The sequence below is a fragment of the Uranotaenia lowii genome, chromosome 2 (genome assembly GCF_029784155.1).
Source record: "Uranotaenia lowii strain MFRU-FL chromosome 2, ASM2978415v1, whole genome shotgun sequence".
Taxonomy (NCBI): Eukaryota; Metazoa; Arthropoda; class Insecta; order Diptera; family Culicidae; genus Uranotaenia; species Uranotaenia lowii.
Window position 1 is genome coordinate 163,616,376 of NC_073692.1, and position 26,162 is coordinate 163,642,537.

Consider the following 26,162-nt stretch of genomic DNA (forward strand, 5'->3'; position numbering starts at 1 on the left):
ACCTCTCGTCTTCTTCCGTCAGGCGCTTCCATCCGCAGGAATGGCGTTTCTCAGGTTCTGCCAGCCAGCTGATAACGATTTGTTGCAGCAAACTTTCGTTGTTGTTGTTGTCCTGCTAACTGACTTGACTGAATGATTACGCGGCACTGATTATGGGCACCTTACCGATTTCGATGACTGTGAGATAGTGACGCCGTTTTCCTTCCTCAAATTTGATGATGATGGGTTTGCCTGCTTCAACGTTGACCACCAACCAAGAAGGTGCTCCAGAGAACCTTTTGCGTGACCATTTCGCTGCTGCTGATATCGCTGGAGGAGCAGCCAGTTGACCGGACAGTTTAAGTCGAGATGTCGCGCGGTTCGAACGGGGTTCTGGATATTTAATTTGTTTGCTTTTTCGATTTTTTTCCGACGGCGGCACGGCAGTAATTTGTTTCCAATTCCGACATTGTACCCTACGAGTGAGTTGTCTTGAAAAACCGTGAAACCGTGAAGCATCAGCCCTATAATTGAGTGCCAATGGGTGGAAAAAATTGAAGCCTAATTTACCAAGAAATTAGCTTATTCAGTGAACGAACAGAGGCTGATCACAGATGAAGTCGAGAAGCTCGAACCTGTTCAGGGTGACCAACTAACAGGAACTCTTATATGATGAACACTCTTTGCTACGTTTATTCTGAAAAAAGTTCCCCAGCTTAAGTAAACAACAGTTTTACTTAAATTAAACTAACGGACGCAGATTTATGAGATATTTGCGGTTGCTTAGCGTGTTTTGGGCTTCGAAAGCATAGTGAATTACTTTCCTCACTTCGATTTTTATTAGTAGTTATAAAGTGAAAGGACTTACCAACAAGCTTAGAGAAACAGAACAGGCGCCGTTTTAAGCCAAAAATCTCAAAATAAGATAATCTTAATCTTCAACATTACAATTTCGAAGTGGATTAAAAAAAATTTCATTCTTTCTTCAAGTAATCTGCATTAGACCCAGGGACCTCAAGGAGCCACCCATTCAATCCCCAACGCGTATTTTCAATAATAAAAAAATCACACCGTTAAAGAAGTAATTTTCCAATATATACTCCGTTCGATTTTAGCAACACATCAGAACACTTTGAGATGTCAAAAATTGAACAGTGCCAAAATCTAACGGATTTTTTCATTAATTTTTATTTTACTTTCTACTAGAAATAAATCATTGTTTTTGTAAACAGCGTCATTTTTCGTAGAGTTTTGAAACTTTTAAGGTGATTTTCATTTTTATCTATAGTTATCCACCATGGGTGCATGGATTCACCGTGAATTTAGATTCTGCCTAAGTTTGCGCATGAGACCGCTTCAAAATTTGGTTTTTTGCTCCTATATGATTTTTCGATGCCTTGCTAGGTCACCAAACATCAGTATCAAATTTAACACTAGAAAGACCACACCAGTCAAAATGACAGGTTGGAAACTTTGTTTGTTGAATAACTTTTAAATACTTCGCTTTAAAAATTCGCAAAAAATAGGACTTTTCATGAATTTTGAATCTCTACATAACTGCGTATTTTTTATTTCTCTAGCTCTTTTAATAAGCGAGAAAAATTTCGCCATGGACACTTGGACCGTGACCAGTCAAAATGACTGGTAAAATTCACAACCCTATAACTCAAACAAGATTTTTTCGCTTGCTTTCGATTTCATTTGCAATCCACATTCAAGAAAATGTGCCTTAGTTGATTCATGGTGGGCAGAAGGGTGTCATTCGTTATGAAATTATTGATTTTCGATGCGAAGTCATGAGATTTTGTAGAAAAACCTCTCGGATTGGCCGCTGTGTGGCGCTTCAAGCACCTGACTCGCAATTTTGTTTGGTCTATTTTGTTGCCCAACTATAATCAAACTTTCTGTCAAAATTTGGCGAAATTTAATCAAGATTTGTGGAAGTTATGTTAGATTTAATACTTGTCCATTCTAGTAATTGAGTAATTTTAGGTGATAAATACCATTTATACTAGTATGAGTAAAATAATTATGCATTTTGTACTCATTTATTCAAATTTGAAGACAGAAGCTATGAAACTGAATAACTAAAATGATATTGCAACATGGGTGCACAGATGTTTTTTATATGCTAGTTATCCACCATAGGTGTACGGATTCACCGCAGTTTCTGATTAAGTATGTGCTCACATGCATTCTTAGATTATTAGGTTCGACAAATTTTCAATGCAAGTTTACTTTCAGGTATTCCAGCCAGCTAGCAACTGATTGAACATTCTTATTGAATATTCTAATTATAAAAGGAAACACATCTTACGTGTCGGAAACTTATGGGGTTCGAACTCAAAAGTTTTCTTGACGATACCGGGAAACGAACCCAGTACGTCTGGCATACCAAGACTAGACTCGCGCCAGCCTATCTGATAGACCAAATCGGCGGTAAGATATTTCAACATGGGTTCAAGGAATGGCTTCAAATTCGCTGTTGTAAATTACATAAAAAAAATGTTTTAAACTTGTTTCAGAACACAAAATATCTTTGAGTCAGATATGATAGGTATTTGAAAAGCAATATTGGTCAATCGAAAATTTTTTAAGGAAAAACAAATCAACGTGTACATTTAATAATGTTGGTTCATTAATTTTATTTTCACTGTTTTCCGTGGCACGACATAATTTGATGCACATATTTCCTAAAATTCACTCGGTCCATGGTAACCGTTTTCTGATTTCTTGTATGTTGATCAAATCTTATCAGATAAATATACGATTTCCAAAACCTGTCTTTGAGTGAGTGAGTGGATTTTCGAATTGGATCTTGTATCAGTAAGTGTCTCAATCACTTCTGATACACCAGGTAGTGAGCTTGAGAGATCGACTTTGATGCGAATCCGCTCTCGCTTTTGAATCTTGTTCACATTGACTTCGCATTGTCGCTCTGCCGATTCTCTAGGGAAGTACAGGCAGTAGCATTCTGCTTTGAACTTATCCAACTAGAAACCTATCATGAGCGTTTCTTCCGAGTGATTTTCGGAACACTGCTTTTACCCCTCTCCCAAACAAAATTATTTTGCCAGGATGCAGAAGTATCCTCGGTCCTAAAGCACGAAATAGATCTTTCACTCCCCCGTCTTTCTTTTAATCTATCCATTGACTACTAGGACGTGGCCGGCGCCGTTATTTGTATTTTGTATTTGTAAATCACGGAGTAGCAACCATTGGCGATGTGGAACTTGTTCTACTGAGTCAAGCTTGCGAAGTGATTGTTATCATAATTTGATTTTTGAATAAGAAATGCATACATTTTATACAACCATGCATTTCGGATTTAACGGTTTAAGATGGATATGAGCTGTCCAATCAATCTAAGCTAAGCTAAGCTAAAATTCAAAAAAGCTTGAAACGAAGTTTGTCTTTAATTATTGGCTCTGCCTATTCTTACGCTTTTTTTTTGCTGACAGGAGCGGAAGCTGAATTATTTATGAAAAAAGTTATAACCATTTCAAAATTCAAAAATCTGAGTCCTTTGAAAAGTGTTTCAAAGATGGAAGTCTTTCCTTGCTAGGGCTTTAAAAAAAATTCATGAAATATTTTTGTTAAGGTTATAAAAATCAACAAAACTAATAAGTTTTGTTTACATTTTTCATTGTATTACATCCAATCTAGGAATATTAATCAACCAAAGTAATATTTGTCTGAACTTCCAATACACCTCTGGTGATTTTTAAATACTTTGTTTTTGTTTTTCCATACAAATTTCTATACAAAACTTGATATTCGTTGCGCTAATAATTCAATGAATTGCTTCCAAAATTTGTATTGCTTTTTCCAGTAGGTAAGGTAAAAAGTCATTAGTGGTGCAAAAATTAATAAATTTGAAATTTCCATTCAAACTTTGCAGCGGTTTAATGCGTAAATCGTTTTCGTTATCCATCATTTGAAGACATGGTTAGTCTTTTGTTTGTACAGAACTTGTTTGATTTTGGTAACATTAGATTTTGGCATAGTCAAACGTATTTTTTTTTTAAATAAAAAAACATTGGATAAGGCTACTTTTTTTTATTATCTAACGGGTTTGCGTCAGAGGTTTTCGAATCTTCCCTAAATTTAAAGTTTGGTTCATTTTTACGACTTAAAAACACATGAGTGAGTGCGGTTGTTCGACAATTGTTTGTTTTTTGATGAAAAAAAAGAGTTTTATTGTTATAATTCCTTTCATTACTCTCAAGTTGTCCCACTTTGGTGTCTTCAGATGAAAGTTGCTTAAAAAATTTGGCTATGCATTGGTATTTTTTGCAGAATATTCGGCGATGCAGATAAACATCAAAACACCATTTAAAGCTTTTTTACAATTTTTCATGTTAAAGATCATTATTTAAAAAAAATCTAAAAATATTTAATTTGAAAAATTTATGAAATTTTAATGCGTTTCGATGTCTTTTTTATGATTTCCGTTTAAAAAATAACACAGTGATGTAGATTTGAAATATGGTTTTATTCAATTTCCAAAAGATCTAAAAAGATCTAAAAAATTGAAATCTTAAGAAAAATATAGGTGTAAAAAGTGAACCAAATTTCTAATTTAGGAGCAGAAATAATCTTGACAAAAATCAGAACCTTTATTTTAAGTTCTTAGGTGTGTTGTTAATAAAAAAAACAACAACAACAACAAAAAGTGCTTACGGTTAATGGACATTAAAATTTTATTTGAATTAAAAACCAATACAAAAGACAAGAAACGACAATTTTTTTTCAAAAATATGTAAATTAACAAAATTAACACACCGTTTTTAAGTAATTTTCAAATACAGACCCAAATCGATTTAAAAAACACACCAGAAAAGTTTGTGTTTTTCTAACTAATTGTTTTTATTACTATTTATCATTTTTTTGTATTTTTTTTAATTTTAAGTCTTTATTTGTGTTTATGAAATGAAAAATATTGTTATCATTCTTGTCATTTTGGAGTACACACTACACAATTTTTATATTTTTGTTTTTGTTGATGTATTTGACCAACATTAATTAACATAAAAACATACTCAAAGTATTTTTCTAAATTTTTTGTAAATCGTACGTGTTTGGTACATGTTCCAAACAATTTTTGAAATCTGTACAAAATTTAGAAAATCCATGTGATCTGTGAAAATTTTATGAATTCTGTGATCTGCGACACAGATTATGTGACGAAATTATGCTAAAAAGTCTGCGATGTTACAGATTTTTCTGTGATTTCAGCAACCTTGATTCCAAAATCAAACTTTGGCAAAATCTAACCGTTTCAAAGCTGGAGGAGTCCTTTACCATTTTAACAATATTTTATTTTGATTTTTTATTCATTGAGAACTTATGCTTCAAAATACATATTTTGTTAGTAAAAAAGTTTCAGAAAGTAGCGCATTGTCTCATACCTTAACTCATTCATATTTCGATCACTACAAGATTACGGAAATTGTTAAACATAAATGTGAAGAGCATCAATTTTTCAATCTAGAGATTAAAACTCTTGTATTGTATGCGGTGAGCCACGAATTTTATACACGATATTCTAACAAAATGTCGTATACACATCATGAGGTGGGTTTGTGATATAGCTTAGTTGGCAAGTCTGTTGTCTCCTGAGCCGATGTCCGCGAGTTCGAGCCTAAGAGTAAACATCGAACACAGTTGTACCGGATAAGTTTTTCAATAACGATCCGCCAACTGCAACGTTGATGAAGCCGCGAATGCAATAAAGATGGTAAAACGACTATAATCGAAACAAATAAGGTAAAGCTGGAACATATCATAAAGTTTTTGATTATAACCAAGTTAGATCCAAAACTATTAAATTTTTGTTTTTCTGGTGCATTGACCGAATAGTAAACACAGAATGTCACAAACAATATAATGTGAGAAAGCATGTATTTTTGTCAATCTTTATTACATTTGAAATGTAACAAATTCAAACTCATTTTTCGTTGGAGGTGTGGTTCACTGGAATTCGTTACCTTCAACATTAAAACTACCGTTTCAGGAAGAAATTTTCAAGAGGGACTGCCCAGAGCTTTGGAACCGAAATTAATTGGCTTTGTATTCAGAAAATTTTGTATCACTTGATTAACTTATGTTGTAAAATAATGTACACCCAGAACCCCCACCAGAAAACTTCTTAGCAAGCCGTTCTTTTATAAAACAACACTTGTCAATTATTCACAGAACTCTTTAGATAATAACAAATTGGTTTTCTAGGTTAAAAAAAAAAACAAAACGGAATAACTAAAAATTATTTGCGATTTTTTTTTTTAAAGATCAATGTTTTATAAGAAATTTAATTTCGTTTTTATATGATGCAAACCGGACAAAATCGACCGAAAATGATTAGATACGTCACACAATTAAAGTCATGGTTTCTTGTCGTTTTAGCAAATATTGATTTTTTCCAATCATATTAAATTTTGCAAACATTCGTTCTTCCAAACATGGACATCATTAGCATCACATTGTTCCCTTAAAAACGGTAAATTTTCAAGATCTTTCTACGATGCATAAAAAAACATTTAACTCGTTTTCATATAAAAATCTTTTTTATTTGAACCGGCGCATACAGGAGTATTTCACCCAAAAACCTGACCAAAACTCAAAATTTAAATTTCATTGGTTACTTTTATGTCAATGTTTATTTGCTTCTTGAATAAATTTAGCATCATGTTTCGATCAGTGTTTTGACATCTGAATTGTTTATAAGCTGTTGCAGCTATCGAAACTTTAGTATTTTTATGAGATAGAATTTTTCTACAAATCGTTGAATCAGCGCGACTACGTCATATCAATGAATAAAACTTTCTTAAGTGACTAAAAATGAAAATTTGAAATGGAAAACTTCAATGGAGGGATGTTTAAAAATTTAAACTATAATAAACAAAATTCGATGACTATAGAGACAGTACGCACTGCTTTGAAAATTCTTCTTTTTTTTTTGTTTTAAACGTTGATTTTTTTTTCCAAATTAGTGTTTTTGTTTATGTTCTCAGCAAGTCCCAGCAAAATGTTTAATATCATTAGATAATTGATAACTTCCAAAAAGAAAAAACTTGCGCAAACTCGCGCATTTTTTTTTTTAAGTTTGAAGTTAAAAAATTTGATAGATTTTTCCCATATAAAAGTCACCTAGGGATTCGTTTATTTTAATTTAAAGCTCAGTAAAATTAATGTTCTTTTTCGAATATTTTCAAGTGTTATTAAACTTTTAAAAACAAATAAAAAATATAGATTTTTTGATTTTACAACTTTTCTAACCTGGATTATCTATCATGTCATATAAATGTTGAAAAATTTCTAATAGAAAATAATGAAAAATTTCGAAAACGGTAAAGAATATTTTAAATGATCTTAAAAACGTTTGTCAAAATAAACTATTTTTTTGATTTCAAAACTAAAAAATACTTTTGTTCAACTTTTTCTGTTAGGTACTCCTGTGTGCGGCGGTACCTGCTCATAACTTCCATTTGAAAGTTTTTGGGAGCCTAGAACAGCACATCATTAACTTGAAAAACGAGAAATATATTTTTTTTCAATTTTCTGCTTCAAATTCACTGATCAAAATTTCGGTGGTTCCACAATTAAAATTTTCCTTCGAAGACCTGTTTTTTTTCCTGCGGTTGGTGAGAAAATATTTCCAGCCTTACATGTTGATCAAATTAGCTTGAATCTTGGGAATACCAATCATTTCACAGATTTCCAAGCTAATTTTATCTCAAAATTAAGGCTGAAGTTTAGATTCACTGTTGATAGTTTCTTAAGCAATTTGAAAAAGATTTTATAAATTGAAATTTAGAGCAACATGTATATGATTTCTAACGTTAGTTTACAAAAAATCATGACTTTGTTAATATGAATTGTTTACAATATGGGTTTTTTTTTTCAATAACATTGATTTAATTCCGGCAATTTTTATGCTAAGTTTTAATTCAATTACCAATGAAATTGGCGTTTTGTCCAATTTGATTGAATACCTGAATTTAAAAAAATCTGTTGATTTTATTTATCGTTCAACTTTATTTTTGGCAAAAATATAAAAAATCATCATTAGCTCATCAATAGTCTTCCGATTACTCTATTGTTACCTTTTCCGACTTGCTATTAGTAATTGTAATTAGTAATTTTATCTAAAAGCCTCCAAGAAAAATTTGGTATTGTATTTCGACCTGGAAAAAACTCCAATATTACGTTTCTGACAATGATATTGCATTTATCCTTTTGAAAAAAAAAACACATTGAATTTCATTTTTTTTTTGTAAAATGATTGTGGAATAAGTGTAAAAAAAACACGTGTAGTACATATTTATTAAAACAAATCATCAACATATAAACTATTTCCGGTTTATTGACTGATATTTTATGATAACTAACGATATATCCTTAACCTGAATCATAAGTGTTTCCGCCAATTTATGAAATAGTTTCAAAGTGAATAAAAAACAAATGGGGTACGACAGAATGTCATTTTATATACAGTCCTCCCACAATTGTCGGTAATTTTCCGATGTAGAAAGTCCTTCATAAGAGATGTCATTTAAAGTGAAACTTTTCATGCAACGATATTGATAAGTTTAATTTTTTTCGGTACGACCTCATTCAACGTCAAAATAATTAACTGTGATTTGTATGAAATGACGGATTAGCTTTTTATGAGTTGAATGCTGGAATATCAAATTCAGTTTTTTTTGACATTTTGAAATAAGTTTTGACAAGTTTGTTTTATCTTCGTCAATCTTAAATTTCATTAGTTGTACAAATAAAAACTTCGTGTTTTGGTGTTTTGGGTGCTCAGGGCTGCCAAGTGAATTGATATTTGGAAAATTATTACATTTTTTTAACTGCATTGATTGAAATCATTTTCATTAGTACTGAGAATTTGCAACTTTCCCGTTGATTTCTATTCAAATGTGAAATTAACCGCATCGTTTACCAACATAAAATAACAACTTACTGAATTTAATCAATTATATCAAATATTGTAATCAGTTTAAAACAAGCAAATACTAATTTTAGTAACGAACCTAGCATCACTGGTGAGGCCGCCAGTAAATCAAAATTTGAGGTTATGGCTGAGGCCAATTTTTCGCCAATACTATCGTCCGTATATACCCTTATAAGCAGGATTTAGAGTTCGAACAACATGCTTGCAAAACGTATTGAAGTTTTTTGAGGAACAGCTTACGATTTTTTAATAGTGTCACAGCAGTCTTATTGTCAAGTAAAATATTAAAGTAAGAAAATAAACGAGACAAGTTTATAAGTTGAAATATTCCATTATTCATAAATTGTAGTAAGTACACTTGAGATCCCTAGGACAAGAGGGGGGCCAGTGCAAAAACCATCAATTTTTAGTGAAGTATACTAATTAGTTTTTCATGTTTTTTAAATAAATTAATGGATTGATTATGACGAGAGCTTGAAGAAAGTCCATGAGAGTTTTAACATGTTATTTTAAAGGCTTATTCCTAACCACACATGACATTGTGGATCTATGAGAATCATGCATAAAGCCATTTTTTGTCATTAGAATGCCTAGGTACTTTTTAAAATTTAAAATATTGGAAATGTTTGTTTGAAACTTTCTTACGGTGTTTAAAAAAAATTATAATCTTTACAAAACCTTAAAATTTTCTCTACAAACTTTTACGTGATGTATTTCACGTCTAAAAATAAAGTAAAGTCATAGCTCTCTCAATTTATTACTGGCGTGAGGTGAAACTAATATTGGAAAAATCTTATCAGTCAGGGAATTTAGTACGGTTCTTCAGACTAAGCACTCTTGCACGTACACCGGAATGGAATTCAATCGCTCCTCAAAACGCGAACTCTTGACTGGACTTAGAAAACTGAAGATAAAGTATGTTATTTGATCTGAACAATACCAACGCTTAGGCAAACTTTATTAAGTCATTCTCAGCTGTTGGAATAAGTTGAAACTTTAAAACGGTTTAAATACAGTGGATATGAGGAGTGAACTTCAAAGTCTATACCTATCGTAATAGTTGGTTACCCTGAATATGCGAACCGAAAGTTAAGAAAAGCAGAAAAAGAGAAAAAGAATGAACAGTGAGAACATTACGCCCAGTAGTGCCTCAATAAACCATTGATTCCAGAGGTGAAAATAAATTAAAATTTATGAATCAACCGGTGCGCGTTCACGCTTGAGTGAATAAATAAAATCAATCTCATCCATCGAGCCGGCGCCGAGCGAGCGGGTGCAAAAGAAAAGTCACAATTGGCAAAAACAGGCGGGAAAGCCGGAAAAATCAACCCACGCCATCCCCGTCCGAAAAGGTTCCGGAATCATCCGGGAAGGTGTGCATCGGCACAATTCGACGTTTCCTCCCGGGAGCGGATCCCGAGGCAAAATAAGTAATGGCGTGCTTCACAAAATTTTTCTCCCGAAAGTACGGTTCGTTTAACCTGCCGGATAACGGATCACAGAATGGCAGCATTGTGGTAAGTGAAGGGAATGTTGTGAGTATTGTATGAGCCATCAGCACTAAAAAAAGGGTGGGTGGGTGTATGAATGAATGGGAGGGAAGGCTGGATTCTTGGTTCAGTTATTTCTTCATTCACTGAATAGGATTGTCGCCCGACTTCCGGTAACTGAAGTCAATTTTTGAAGTAAATTCAGATACGAGAGAACAAGAAATAATACAGCAGAAAGTACGTGGCATGGAGTGAGAACACGTGCTGCTACTACAACTTCAGGTGGTAGAAAATTTCCGCGCAAATCTAATTGTCACTTGAGCTTGTGGAAGTCGTAAATACCTGCCTGGCGATGAATCGAGTTGAGCTTGATTTATTTTAAAATCTGATTTCTTATCTGACACATTTACGGGTAGAAGGTGGAAGAAGCTTCAATGGTATAGGTTTAGCTGCATTTTCTGTCTATCGTTTAAATATAGTCTTACATACGTTCGACAGAAGTCAGATAAGGTTTTTCGATTAATTTAGATTTAATTTGCTTCCTTTCTAGGAAATTATATCTCTTGGACGTGTAAACAAAATAAAATCAATACTGCTATTCAATGTCACATAACGCGTAGATAGGCGGATACTACTGCTGTTAAGGGTCCGGCGCCGATTGACCGACGCATAGAGCTGAAATAAAAGAGCTCCACTGCTTGCGATCCGGAGCCAGCGTCTTCACTTGCTGCCAGCCAAGGTTCTCGTCAACTGTGCGGATTTCAGCGGCTAGACTTCGCTGCCACGAGCTTTTGGGCCTGCCTCTTCTTCGATGCCCATCTGGATTCCAGTCAAGCGCCTCTCTGCAAATCTCGTTTTCATCTCTTCGCAGCGTGTGCCCAATCCATCTCCACTTACGTTCCCGAATCTCGATTTCTAGCGCCTTTTGATGACACCGGCGATGAAGTTCAACGTTTGAGATCCAGTTGCCAGGCCACCAAGCGCGGATGATGTTCCGCAGGCAGCAATTCACAAAAACTTGCAGTTTTCGCGTCACCGCATATGTGCACCAAGTTTCACACCCGTACATCAATACGGATTTGACGTTTGAGTTGAAGATTCGGATCTTAGTTCGTAGAAAGATCTGGCGTGAGTACCAGAAGGATTTCACGGCAATTTTCGGTTTGGTCTACAGTCAATCGATCCAGTTAAGACCTCATCCATTACGATGATGACAGTGATAAAATACATCCTTGTTTCACACCAGCAGCTGCCGGTATTGGTTCGGACAAGACACCGTCGTGCAAGACTTTGCACGAAAATGCCTCATGCTGGGCTACGATGAGCTGGACTAGTTTATCTGGGACCCCTCGTCGTCTTAGAGCAGCCCAGATGTTTTTGTGGTTCAGTGGGTCAAATGTTTTTTAAAAATCAACGAACACCAGCAGAAGGGTGTCCTGGAATTCGTTGATTTGTTCCAGTATGATTCGTAGCGTTGTGATGTGGTCCACACATGATCGTCCGGATCAGAATCCAGCTTGTTGCCGTCGGAGTGTAGCGTCGATTTTCTCCAGGATCCTGTTCAGGATCATTTTGCAAAGTACTTTGAGAGCTGTACTGATCAACGTTATGCCTCGCCAGTTACCGCACTCTGTCAGGTCTCCTTTCTTCGGGACCTTAACAAGGATACCCTGCGTCCAGTCGGCCGTGAATGTTGCAGTATCTCAAATGTCAGCAAAAAGACGGTGCAATATTTGTGCTGACAAGGCAAGGTCGGCTTAGAGCATTTCAGCAAGAATGGGCCCGTCCGGAGTAAACGTGTTCACCACATGTAGACTCCGGACCAGATTTCATTGTATAGGTTAAGGTAGTGCCGCCTCTATCCCGGTACTACTTCTCCTAAAAAATGAAATGTTGCGATGTAAAGTATGGTGTACGTTAATAAGTTTTCCTCGCAAAAATGCTCTTTCGCACTTTTCAACATCTGTAAATTTTCTCCTCACTTCTCTATCCATCTTTAGCAATTTTCAGTTTTGATATTCTTTCTTCAATAATATACATTTCACCGTATGCCGAAATATAAATTTACAAAAAAGTTATTCAAAATGCTCAGTCCAACACTTGAGCTGATCTGTTCGATCTGTCAGCAACTGACCTGCTCGAAAGGCGAAGGCGAAAGGCGAGAAATATCATAAAGTAATCGGATATCTCCATTGGCGGCGGCTCTTTCTCCCTCTTCGGCTAGGGAGTTTGTACAGGCTCTCTTGTCTCGTCTACAAGCTCGTTTAGCTGCCTTTTCCAGCTCCGCATATTGTAAGCGGGCGGCTGTTTTGGATGACTCAGTACTTGCTTGCTCTATTCCGACTTTCGCCTTCCTCCGATCATGGATCATCCTCCAAGTTTCATCCGACATCCATTCCCTTCTTCTTCCACAAACTTTACCGAGAGTACCATGTCACGTCGTGATAAAGGCATTCTTGATTCCACACCACTGTTCTTCGACTGTTCTGTTTGCCGGCAGTTCCGAGGCTCGGGATTCAAGCTGTTCAACGTATGCCCTTTTCACCTCTGGATTCTCCAAACGGCGGAGGTCGTATCGACATCTGAATTGCTCCTTTCGCCGCTGGACACGCACGACTCTCACTCGTATATCGCCAAAAACGAAGTGATGTCTGATGCAATGCGGACATCAAGAAGGCGTCTTCTACATTTTCGGCTGATGCAGATAAGGTAAATTGAATTTTCTGTTTGGCCATCTCTTTATATCCAAGTGACCCTATTGGCTGGTCGATGGGAGAAGAGCAATCCACCAATCACCATGTTGTTGTTGCCACAAAATACTGCAAACACCTCTCCGTTTTCGCTCATCTGTTTGAGACCATGGCGCCCCATGATGCGCTCAAAGTCCTGATTATCGGAGCCAATCTTTGCGTTGAAGTCGCCTAAGTGGATTTGAATGTCACTCTTCGGAATTTTCTCAACCACGCTGATCAATTGACTGTAAAACTGCTCTTTCTTCTGCAAATCGGCAACGTCAGTTATCGCATAACACTGGATCATTGTAAGGTTTCTAACACGTTTTCTGAATCTGGCTACGATTATTCTTTCGTTTATCGGTTCCCATCTTATGAGGGCCGCATTGGCCTGCGTGGGGATTCATAAAAGTCTTTTTGAAAACTGAAGAACTCATCGCACTGCATGTATCCGTTTGTGGGGTAAATTACGCTTGGCCTACTAATGTGTGGTGGTAAATGCAACTCAATCTGTACCTACCACTTAATAGTAGCTGGCCCGTCCTGAACAAAAATTGTACATGTGATAATAACAATAGGGGAAAGAATTTTTTATGTATACGTTTCAATAATTGTTATTGGAAGATTTTGGAGATAAGGATTCTGGCTCAGAATTTTGTTGAAGACTGCAAAACGATTAGACTTATGGTTTGAGATTAAAATCCAAATTGAATCTAAGATATTTGGGAAAAATTTACAATATGAAAACTTTTTTGGATTTTTTCTCCGAAGTCAACATTACTCTTGATCTTTGGGAAAGTATTAATTTAAATTCTTTAATCTACAAAACTTTGTAATTCTCTACCGTTTTGTCAATAAAATGCACAAATTTATGGAATGAATTTTAAACCATTTTCCAAAGTAATTCCAAAAGAAAAATAATTGCATAATTTGAAGCAGCGCCCCCAAATTAATCTCCATCAGTTCTTAACTTCTAAGCTTCTCGGAAAAAATGTAAATTTGGTTGCATTTTGTAGTTTCCGGCATTACGTTTTTGCTGTTAGCTTCACATTGATTGTTTAAAAAACTATATGAAAAAGTAACGGCTCACCGAAAATCCCTGTAACTTTTTACACATGCGCTAATTTTTTTTGAAGTAATCTACAAAGTAATCTCTCGCGTTAAAATCTCTACGTCACAAATTTGGTGATGTTAGGCAGTGTTTCCGGAATTGATTACGACTTAAGGTACACCGGGGTAAGTGTGGACGGGTTTTTGCATAGTTCCACTTTAAAAAATCATTAAAAAATCAGCAGTGGAGCAATTTTGAAAAATTGACGTTCAATGTGATGCAGAACATGTTGTTTACCAAAGCTGAAGAGATTAGCTCGATAGAAGCAAAGCAAAAAAAGTTATCACGTAAATCGTTATGGACGGCTGGTGTCTTCACTTACCCCGCTTTATGGGGTAAGTGTGGACGGTAGATTTTCCCTTTGATTTCTCAGGAAATTTTCAAAAAAAATTGTGTTTCCTTAGTTGAATACGTTACTTTTTTGCTCGAACCGTCCAAAATTTTGAAAAAAGTTCATGATACTATGATTATAGTGTGTAATTTATGTTACAACACACGAGATTCGATTTTATCAAAAACACAGAACAAATAAGTACTTTACTCAAATTTTCATGATCCGAATGCTAAATATAGCTAAATAATACAACTCATAAAGGATGAAGGACAGAAAATTGAAAAAAATGTGTAAACATCAAGTCTTTTTAAAGCCGTCCACACTTACCCCAGGTAGGGGTTGGAGACAAAATTTTAGTTTTTTGTAAATAAACTCTTTTTTTCTTAATTTTTAACCGCCGTTTCTTTTCCTAACTGGTTCTTTGGAATGTAAGGATTGTTTCAATGTTTGAGTTTTTCATCGAGAGCCAGCTAGTTTAGGAGAAATTTGCAATTGAAAAAGATGCACATCAACTCGACATCGTAGTTGAAAATAGAAAATTCCGAAAAAGTCGCTGTAAACATCCGTTATTGTCTGAATCGTATCTTTTTCACAGTTATTGGATATATTACAAGTAAATTGAACATTCTGCATCAAAAGTTTGAAAAAAATAGTGCACAGTATTATTTTTATAGCCATCGTCCACACTTACCCCGCGTCCACACTTACCACGGTGTACCTTATTTTAAATTTTTTTCTCACTATTTCCTTATAAAATTTCATACCAAATTATAAACCCTTGAAAATCGTCTTGAATGAGCCAAACATTTTCCAGTATTGTTTTATCATTGATTGAATAAAGGTTTTTAAAAAAAAGTTGACAAATAAGGGCTACCCTACTTTTGACAGTGAACGTCAAGTATTCAGTTATCAAATTGATTATTCATAAACATTTACTTTAAAACCAAATTAACTACTTGATCATTCACTTGTGATAAACTGTACGGGAAAACGGTACAGAACGCATCAGTTAAGCTTTCACGCTATTTACAGCGCTACCAATCGTTTCAGAACCAAATTGAAGGTTTACGATGATTCAGGAAGCTGATTTACGTCATACTTACAAGAAAATAATTTGATAAAAATTCGATTTTCATGATTTTTTTTTTTTAAACTAGCACCATTCCGAAATGTCGATCAAAAATTAAAATAATGATTAAACGAAATACCTACAATACTTGAAAAAAATAATTTTTTTTTGTTTCGATTATAGTCGTTTTACCATCTTTATGGCATTCGCGACTTTATCAACGTTGCAGTTGGCGGATCGTTATTGAAAAGCTTATCCGTTACAACAATCCGAACTCGCGGATATCGGCTCAGGAGACAGCAGACTTGCCAACTGAGCTATATCACAAGCCCCCATGAAAAATCAAATGTTTCGTAAAATTTTCATCATTTCACTTTTTGACAAGACCGTGCGAACAAGGGGGGGGGGGGGGCTTAGGGATCTACCCCCTCCTCACCATGGAGATTTTTTCTCATTAATTTTTCAGTTTAAGGAATTATATTGCCTGTATAATGGAAAATAACTGCCTTCGGTTGAATTGCATCATACTTCAAATCCTTACCCAATTTTCAATATAATTTTTAAATTGCAATTGCATTTAAATATAGTATAAAACTCAAATCATAAAACTTTAAAACCCCACATTCGCTTCTTAAGCGGTTTTTCCTAAGCAGATTAACTGAGTTTTGAATTCTTAACCAACCATTTTAACTTCTCAAATTCATTCATAAAATCTTATTTAACAAATGCACAAAGTGGTAGCCATGTTTTACTAAATAACATCAAAGCATTGTTTCTGATACAAAATATGTTTCAAGAAACCATTTTCAGTCTAAACTTTTTTTTCTGCGTAGTGCCTAATTTTACATTTAAAAGAGTTTTAATAGATTATGATTGTTGCGTGCGTTTTTGCCCGGTGCACCCGATGTGAGACCTGATGCAGCGAGAGATTCAGCAGAGAGCAGTAGAGTCCAGGGATGACAGCTTATAGTTAGATTAACTCAGATCTTATTCCCTTATTTTTTGTACATTACACGTCACTTGTAGCTGAATCGTTATCATACTAAAACCACATTTCGATTTAAGGTATAAAATATTAAAATTTATATATATTGTATTTGCATTAACATTTATAAAACTTATAGCTACGATTCCTATATCAATAAAAATTAGATCTGTCACAAATTAGCAAAATAGGAGACTAGTTAAATCGATGAAATAATTTGTAACCTTACTAACTGAATTAAATGATTTGCAGCTTTGAGCTAATTACCAACTTAACCCTCCAAAGCCGTTCGGGTCAATATGACCCGAAGCGCACATTTCAAACATCTTTATCATCATTCCAATATACTGATGAACTGGTAGTTTTGACAGACAAAGTATGTTCTATGAAAATAATGATCAAATTAACGCCAAAAAACTAAAATTTGAGTTTTTAAAATCGGTTCATTGAGAAATGAAATACAGCTAAGCAAAGCCAAAACTGGATGTCGTTTTTTTAAAGTAAGACTTTTTTCTACCGGAAGATCTGTCATAGCGGTAAAAACTTTCATTGGACCCCAACATATCTATACATTGTCGGATAGATGAATTCTTGACAATTCCAAACATCAATGAAATAATTAAATACAGAAAAGCTGTCAGAAGTTATGAGTATTTTAAAAATAAAATTGATTTTTCGGCCTTTTAACTTTCTGAACCAGTTTCTGAAAACCTGGTAATACAAATTGACTTTATTTTGAAATGTTGAGTATTTAGAATAAATTACCTACACAATGAATATAATATCATCAAAATCGGTTAACATTCACAGCCAGGAGAACGAAATCAAATTACAACTCATTTTTCCCCAAAACGGATATTTGGCGAACGGCTTTGAAAGGTCAGTTCGTGTTTAGATCTCGTGCAAGTCAGACGCGTTATACACACTGGCTAGTCTGAGTGCCTTTTGTAAAAGTTCTCAGCCAAGTGCTGATCTATACCTTTGTTACTGGAGTTTATTAAAGTGAACATAAAGGAAGATGGCGGACTTGGAGCTAAAATCTAATTCGCTGCGCATTCGTTTCCCACGTGGATGCAAAGAACCAAATGACAAGCAAATATTCGAATTTATCAAGACGAAGCTTGGTTTGAAACATGACATGTTACTGGCCATGTACAAAGAAAAATTGGAACTCTCGGTGATTGTTAAGTTCAAATCTGAAAGTGACCTGAAAGCCATATTGGATAACCATCGTGGTACTATGGTTTTTTGTTTCGATGAACACTCTAGTTGTGAAGTGGAATTATCCGCAGCCAATGCAGTGGTTCGTTATGTTCGGCTCTTCAATTTACCACCAGAAATTGAAGATCGAGAAGTTTGGTCGGTTATGGCGAGATTTGGGAAAGTTCAAAGAACGGTTCGCGAAAAGTATGGGGCGGAAACGGGTTTCCCGATTTGGACTTCGGTGAGAGGAGTATATATCCAGCTTAACGAAGGAGTGGAGATCCCAGCATCAGTGCACGTTCGCAACATTCGTGCCCGTATATTCTACGAAGGCCTTATCAACAAGTGCTTCCAATGCGGTAATGTTGGTCATTTAAAAGCCGATTGTTCGAGTAGACGATCGGTTAACGACAGATTACGCCTCACCAACGATGATGAGATAAGCCACGTGGTCAACGCTGATACTGTCCAAACGCAACCTACGTACAGTCAAGTAGCAAGCGTGTGGACAAAAGTGAGAGTTCATAACACATCTCCTCTAGCGACTACAGAAAATGTAGCCGCTCAGAGTGAATTGACGAACCTGAATGTGTTATTCCCGGATTCTAAACCAAGACGGAACTCACTTCCAGCTGCTGCTGGGGCTGGAACACACAAGCCACTGGAAACAACATCGAATGTTACACCCATCATCGGAGAATCTTCGTTACTGCAAAACGATGCCACGAAGCCGAAGGAAATTTCAACCGCTAGCGAGCAAATGGAAGTGACGGAAAGCAGCTTGAAACGGGACCGGAAGGGCGAGAGGCGTGGAATAAACGTCGAAACGGAGTCTACATCGTACGACGCATCGGAATCCGACAGTGGAACGGAGAAACTCAACACTCTAAGCGGAATGCAGTCCGCTCGCACCAGGAATCAAAAGAAAAAAATACTGAAGATGCGCCTCAGTAATGGGAACGTGGAGAACACTTCATGTACGCCTAGCAGAGACGGTACGTCTGAAACAAATCCGAACAGTGCGGCAAATAATAAGTGAATCGAATTTGAAAATTTGTATCATATTTAAAAATGAATTTTGTTCTAAAAGTAGGTTCTATCAACTTGAACAGCTCAAACTACACGGTAAGTAAAAGTTTGTTGCGCGATTTTATTTATAATAATGATGTAGATGTTTTATTTCTTCAAGAAGTTTGTTTTGCAAATTTTTCTTTTGTCCCATCTCATGTGTCTTTGGTAAATTTAAATGATACAGGTTCTGGTACCGCCATCTTGATAAGAGCTTCGCTGGAGTTTGATCAACCGTTGCTTGATCCAGGTGGTAGAATAATCTCTGTTGTTGTAAATAATATAAATTTCATAAATGTGTATGCCCATTCCGGAACAAATCGAAAAATTGAAAGAGAAAATTTGTTTACAAATGATATTAGTTTACATTTAAGCAAAAAACAATTCACTCGCATAGTAATAGGGGGTGATTTCAATTGTATTTTACATTCCATGGATTCTACAGGGAGCAGTAAAAATTATTCCACGGCTTTGAAAAAACTTGTTGATTTAGTTAAGTTGAAAGATGTTGCAATTGAACTCAAGAAAAAATGTTTTACTTTTTATCGCGGTGAGTTTTCATCTCGACTAGATCGTTTCTATGTTTCTTCAAATGTACTCGAAAACTCTCTTTCTTTTGACACCATCCCAGCTCCCTTTTCTGATCATTGTGGAATAATGTTGAAACTTAAAATTGATCAAGTTTCCCTCAAAGGACGTGGGTATTGGAAGGTAAACAGCTCTATCGTTCACAATCCGGAAGTGTGTGATCGTCTCCAAGAAAATTATCAAAACTGGCAATTGCAGCAATCTTACACAGGCGATAGGAATAGATGGTGGAATGAGGTAGCAAAAATCAAACTAAGGCAATATTTTAAACATGAAAGTTGGATTCTTAATAGCATGATAACTAACGAAAAAAGTTATTTCTATGGGAAATTGTATGAATGGATGGATAAAAAAAATAATGATATTCCAACGTTATTGGATATAAAACTAATAAAATCGAGATTAATGGAAATTGAAGCAAAAAGACTTAAACATTTTACAAATCATTTACCTGAAACTACTTTAGTACAAGATGAATTAGTTAATATTTTTCAAGTTTCAGCTCACATCAAACGTATAGAATATAGTGGTTCATTTAAATTGAAAGAAAATAATATTATGATAACTGATAACAATATACTATTAAATAAAGCATACGATTATTATGCTGATTTATTTAAAAACTGTTCGCCTTTGAATAATACATATAATGACCCAGTAAATATGTTACAAAAACAACTATCAGAAAATGATAAAAATATGCTTATGAGTAATATAACGGAAGAGGAATTAAAAACTGTCTTGTTAGGTTGCTCTAAAAAAAAGAGTCCGGGGCCAGACGGTTTAACCTATGAGGTTTATATAAAAAACTACGATTCTATAAAAAACGATTTGTTACATATTTTCAATTCATATCTTTCAGGGGCTAGTAAACCACCTAAAAGTTTCACTGAAGGAATCATAACACTTATTCCAAAACAAGGTAAAACATCGTATAAGCTTAACGATTATCGCCCGATCAGTTTACTAAATACGGACTATAAGCTTTTCATGAAACTTATATCAGAACGAATTAAAACAGTTTTAGGGAAAATAATAGGGCCTGGTCAAGCAGCATATTTAAACGTAAATCCATGTATAGAGAATTTAAAAGATGTCAGACAAATTTTAACAAAATCTGTAGAATCAAAAAAATTTAAGGGCTGTTTGGTGAGTTTAGATTTAAACAAGGCATTTGATAGGGTAAATCATGGTTATCTTTGGACAATTTTAGAAAAATTTAATTTTCCCCAATGTCTAATTAATTGTTTTAAAAATATGTATGGTTACGCCTCTTCAAAAATTCTTATTAATGGTTTTTTCACTAAAGAAATATCAATAAAAAGTTCAGTTCGCCAAGGTTGTCCGATGAGTATGATTTTTTTCATTCTATATATTGAACCCCTTATTCGTAGTATTTCACAAAACATTTCTGCTGTTCTTGTTGATGAAAAATTCCTTAATGTAATTGCGTACGCCGATGATCTACTGATTTTTGTTCGAAATGATTGTGAATTTGATAAGTTATTGGAAATACTTGATTCTTATAGTTCGTTTGCTAATATTAAATTAAATGATAAAAAATCTGGTTTCATCCGATTAAATAATGCTCGAGTGGGTCCTCAAAAAATTCAAGAGTTAGAAAGTCTCAAAGTTCTAGGAGTTACATTTGAAAAGAATTGGACATCTTCAGTTACAACTAACTTTGACCGTTTGATAAATACAATGAAATCGACTTTACAGCTACACAGCATTCGTTCCTTGAATATTTATCAAAGATGTATTGTTCTAAATGTTTTTATATTATCTAAGTTGTGGTACACTGCTCAAATATTTCCCCCTTCATATAAACACTTAGCACAAATCAAATCAGCTTGCGGAAAGTTTCTGTGGAGCGGGTATATGTTTAAATTGGATAGAAGACAACTTTATTTGGATTATTGTAAAGGTGGTTTACGTTTGATAGATCCAGAGTCCAAAGCAAAGGCATTATTTTTGAAAAATATTTTTTACAATTTAAATGAGGATGGTACTTACTCGAAAGATAAATATTTAATTGATTTCAATTCTAAACAACGACTCACACGGAATGCAAGAGATTGGATATCTGTAGGTAAGATTTTGGATAATAATTTTGATTTAACATCTACCAAATCACTTTATGAATACTTCATCAAAGAACAAAATTATCAACCTGAGATTGAAAAAAAGATAATAGCTCCTTGGAATATTGTATGGGAAAATTTAAATGATAAAGTTATATCTCTCAAAGACCGTGAAATAATTTTTACGTTTGTAAATGATCTGATCCCGAATAAATATAAATTAAAACAATATAATATCGGTAATTTAACTAACATTTCCTGTGATAAATGTCATGTAATGGATACGAACGAACATAGAATTAAACTTTGCCCCAAATCGAAATTTGTCTGGAATTGGTGTACTTCAATAATCAAAAGTCGTTACAAAATAAGTTGTCATGATATAGAAGAGATTTTGTTTATCCCTGTTTCAAGGAAGTCAAAAAAATCTGTGGCTTCATTATGGTTGTTAACGAAAGTAATATCTTTCAATTTGAGGGTAAAAGAACCTGATTTGTATGTTTTAAAAAAAGAAATAAGAGAAATGAGATGGAACAAAAGTAGATGGTTCAGTAAAGAGTTCGGTAATGAGTTGAATATTTGTTGATGAACCTTTATGAGTCGTGTTGCGAGAGCTGGAAGAGTAGAATAGAGCAAGTTAAAACGATGAATTGTTAACCCGAACATTTAGTTTTAAATAATTAATTTTAATAAAAAAAAAAAAAAAAAAAAAAAAAAAAAAAAAAAAAAAAAAAAAAAAAAAAAGAAAAGGTTAAAAGGTGTTTGCTAAACGGAACTCCGAAAAATTCGCTGACAATGATAGATGAATTCCAACAAAATTAGATAGATGAAATTTACTTATCAAATTCCGAAATCCCATTCCTTTTTTTTAATGTCCTTTAATAACTATTCATTGCTCTTCAATTAAATATTAATGTTTCCTGAAAGCACGATTTTCCTTTGAAGACTTCGCAGAACCTAATACTTCAAAAAGCGGTGACAAAATATTCAGAGCTTGAAATTCTGAACTAGATAACCCTGCGCATTAAAATATAAAAATGCGTTTACCCTATTTTTGTTTTATACAATATTCTTTTTGAATTCAGTTTACTGCGAGACGTCGTATAGAACGGATGGTTTTTAACTGAGCTCTCTAAACTAGTGTGGTCAAGGTTAAAGTGATTATGCTCTCAATTGTATTGAGATAGAAGTGCTGTGTTTCGAGGTTAGAATTCAAAATCACATGTTAAAATGTCGGATTCTAAAGTTCGAGTGAACACAATTCGATTTTCCTTTAAGAAAGGGTCAGTAGAACCTACGGAGGCAGAAATGTTTAAGTTTTGCAAAGAAAAAAGCTTCAAGCCGGAAGATGTTTACTCCGTACACAAGGACAAGGACACGCAATCAATTTTAGTGAAGTTTGAAAGCAAAGCATCAAAAGAAAAATACATGAACAATATGCCGACAGTGATTAAATTTTCATACGAGAATGGATCGACTACTGAGATAAACGTGATGGACGCAGAAGTGAATTTTAAATATGTGCGGATTTTTAACCTTCCACCAGAACTCGAAGACACGGAAATATATAATGTTATGTCCCAATACGGAACCATTCGGCAACAAGTGAGGGAGAAATACCATCCCAGAACGGGTTTTCCGGTGTTCTCCACAGTTAGAGGAGTCTATTTGGAAATAAAAAAAGAAGTTCCCCCTCAGCTTCGGATTGGACACTTTCCGATCCGCTTGTATCATGATGGTATGATCAACAAGTGTTTTTTGTGTCATAACACGGATCACGTGAAAGCAAACTGCCCTAGTCGAAACGCTGGAGTAACACGTGGATCGGTTCAAAGCCGTTTATTTAGTAGCGTCGCTGCTGAAAATCATCAAAAGACGCTTCTCTCGGAGACTGTGTTCAATCGACCTTCGGAAAACTCGAACTCAGCTCTCGCTACTAGTAGTACTAGTACTTTGCGCAGAGCGTCCGATACGAAGGAGGCTAATCGAGAGGAAATGACGCTACCAGCTGAATCAACGCAACAAAAAAATGTTGAGGAGAGTACGGAGAAAGCATCACAAGCCAGCAGTTCTCTGAGAATGGAACCCAAGCCATCATCATCGCAACAATGGAAACGAGTTACTAAGAGAGGAAGGAACACGAAAAAGGACGCCGATACTGAAGAACACTCATCCAACGATTCCGAACTTGCTTTTCCAGTTTTTATTCCAGACGCCCCATCGATACTAGCATTACAGGAACGAAGAACGAGGAGCAAAACTAAACATCCGAAAATGGAGACGGAACAAGAAAACCGAAATGGTCAACGTGACAAAACGATTAAATTCCGATCAAAAAGTAAATAAGAAACACATTTCAAAAACTGTTACAGAAAAAAAAAGTCAAAATTACAAATCAATGTTTGGATCGGACACAATGTAATGTTATTATAATATGTAAATTTTATCTTTTGTTGGTTAATAAAAAAAAAAAAGGCCAGAAAACGAAAAAAAAGAGCGCTGATTCACACTAGTCAGTTTTTTTTTCTATCAGCTCTTGTTTTCGATATGACATTAAAAAGTAAAAAAAAAAAAAAAAAAAAAAAAAAAAAAAAAAAAAAAAAAAAAAAATTCATCTCAATTTCTTAAATGATGTTTAAAAATTGCAATCATAGATTCAAAGTAGCATCTTTACGCTTAATTTGAATCTGTAATATTAACCTCATTAGTAATTTGTTTTCATCAATGTTAATATTTAAAATCAATTTCCAATAGCTCATTCAAATGTCCAAACACTTGTATTCATTAAACGCTTATGCTTGAAATTAAAAGAGTCCTTAATTTTTAAAACTTGAAAAATATGAACAATAAAAATGGATTCAATTTCTGATTTTATCACTAAATATTATCATTATAGCTTCATACTTCTTCTTCCCAAATAAAATTCAATAATGTACTTTGATTAATTTCTCGAAAATGCAAATAGAAATTGGTTTTCTTTTTAGAAAACTCGCATTTGTAGAAGTAATCCAATATTTATTAAATTGAACTTGCCAGATTGCCCGGTATATTTAGCCAAATTCACGAAAAGTTTGGTCTGGCAGGATTGCCCGGATTTCGTTGAAAAGTGCCCGGATATATACACTTTATTTGCAAAATCCATAAAAGAAGCCTCAACCTTCTTCTAGATACAGTTGAATCTTGATAATCATGAACGGTTTTTTGGAAGCCTAAAAAACGATTTCAAGTTAGCTGATGTGTTTTGTTCTTGATTATTTTTTTTTAATAATTAGGTGGTTTGGACCAAATTCTAAAATTCAATGCGTGGATTTAGCCAGGTTTTCAAACAAAATTCCCCAGATTTACCAAGTCTAGATACGTCCGGAAAAAATTTAGGCTACCTTATTCTAATTTCTAGATAACACTTCGGGATTGTTAATCAACACTTCATTTGTAAATGATGAAAAGAAACTTAAATGAAACAGTTTCTTTACTTTGAGCTGTGAATCTGAGCTCTAATTATAATTTTTCATAATAGTTTTCAATTAAATTCAAAACTAATTCACAATCTTAATGCCTTTTTCAAATTTTTAATCGTGCATATCGTTTAAAATTTAGATTCAAAAGTGATTATGATTGTCTGTTTTTTTCATATAAAAATTCTGATTTAATTTCTCTCAAACGCGGCTGTATTTAATGTACATGATTCTTTGCCCTGATTAAAAGTAACATAATAAGTTGTAGGATGGCGTTGGAATCCAATTTCATCATTTTTGTGCATTTTAAGAGCATTGTTATTTATCGCGCCATCCCCATGAGCAAGTCCTTCGCACGGGCCTACTTTTTGATATTCTTATAGGTAAAGCGCCTTATAGTAGGCAGAGAATTAAATTTCTTGGCCTTATCCGCGGCTAATAAGGCGGTTGATAATGTTGTCGAATCGAACGTTGGATGCAAAAAAGGAAGAAATTTGTTATAATAATCCTTCTTATCATTATTTGGGAGTCAGCAAATAAACAGAATTATCTTTCTTTCTGATATTCAGGTTTTCTCAAAAATCAACGGCATTAAAAATTTGAGCGTTAAACACGCGGTCTTGGGTGCATTCTGCCAAAATTGTGAAATGATAGTTTTTAGTAAAAAATTGTGGGAAGTTAGTGAAAGATAGCAAAATATTTATAGTCATTCGAAAGTGCATACTAGGTTTTAAACAAAAAGCTGCAGTTTTATCAGACTTCGTAGGCTGGTTTAAAAGAAACCTTATGAAGTTTTCACGGAAAATTACAAGTTTTACAAAGATTCGACTAATCCTTCTGTTTCTTAGTATAAAAGTCATTTAAGAGGAACTTTTCATGATAGAAAAGATTATTTGCCTCAATTTTGATGAACAAAATCAGCATTCGAAGCCAATGGTTAACATATTTCTGAGAAATAATGGCATGGGCCATTATACCCCATTCTAGTGCGTCTTGTACAGTTTTTCCCTAGTTATTCTTGATGAGTAATATCAAGAAGAATTATCATCGACAAGTTTGAGCTTTAATTGTTAAATTGAAATGTTTTGCATGTTTTTCATAA

General features: G+C 34.4%; 1 protein-coding gene across 4 annotated transcripts in view; it reads left to right on the forward strand.

The window, feature by feature from the left end:
* The first annotated feature begins 321 nt into the window (after positions 1–321).
* The window catches only part of LOC129748919 (cGMP-dependent protein kinase 1), a 49,556-nt gene continuing 23,715 nt past the window's right edge, over positions 322–26,162 (forward strand). The window contains exons 1-2 of one of the 4 annotated variants that reach the window (XM_055743722.1): positions 322–461; positions 10,002–10,458. In XM_055743722.1, the coding sequence (XP_055599697.1) occupies positions 10,375–10,458 (84 nt within the window). In that variant the 5' untranslated portion in view covers positions 322–461; positions 10,002–10,374. Of the gene's footprint in view, positions 462–969; positions 1,061–9,957; positions 10,459–26,162 lie in introns of those variants that run through there. The other 3 variants (XM_055743725.1, XM_055743723.1, XM_055743724.1) reach the window with 3 other exon arrangements.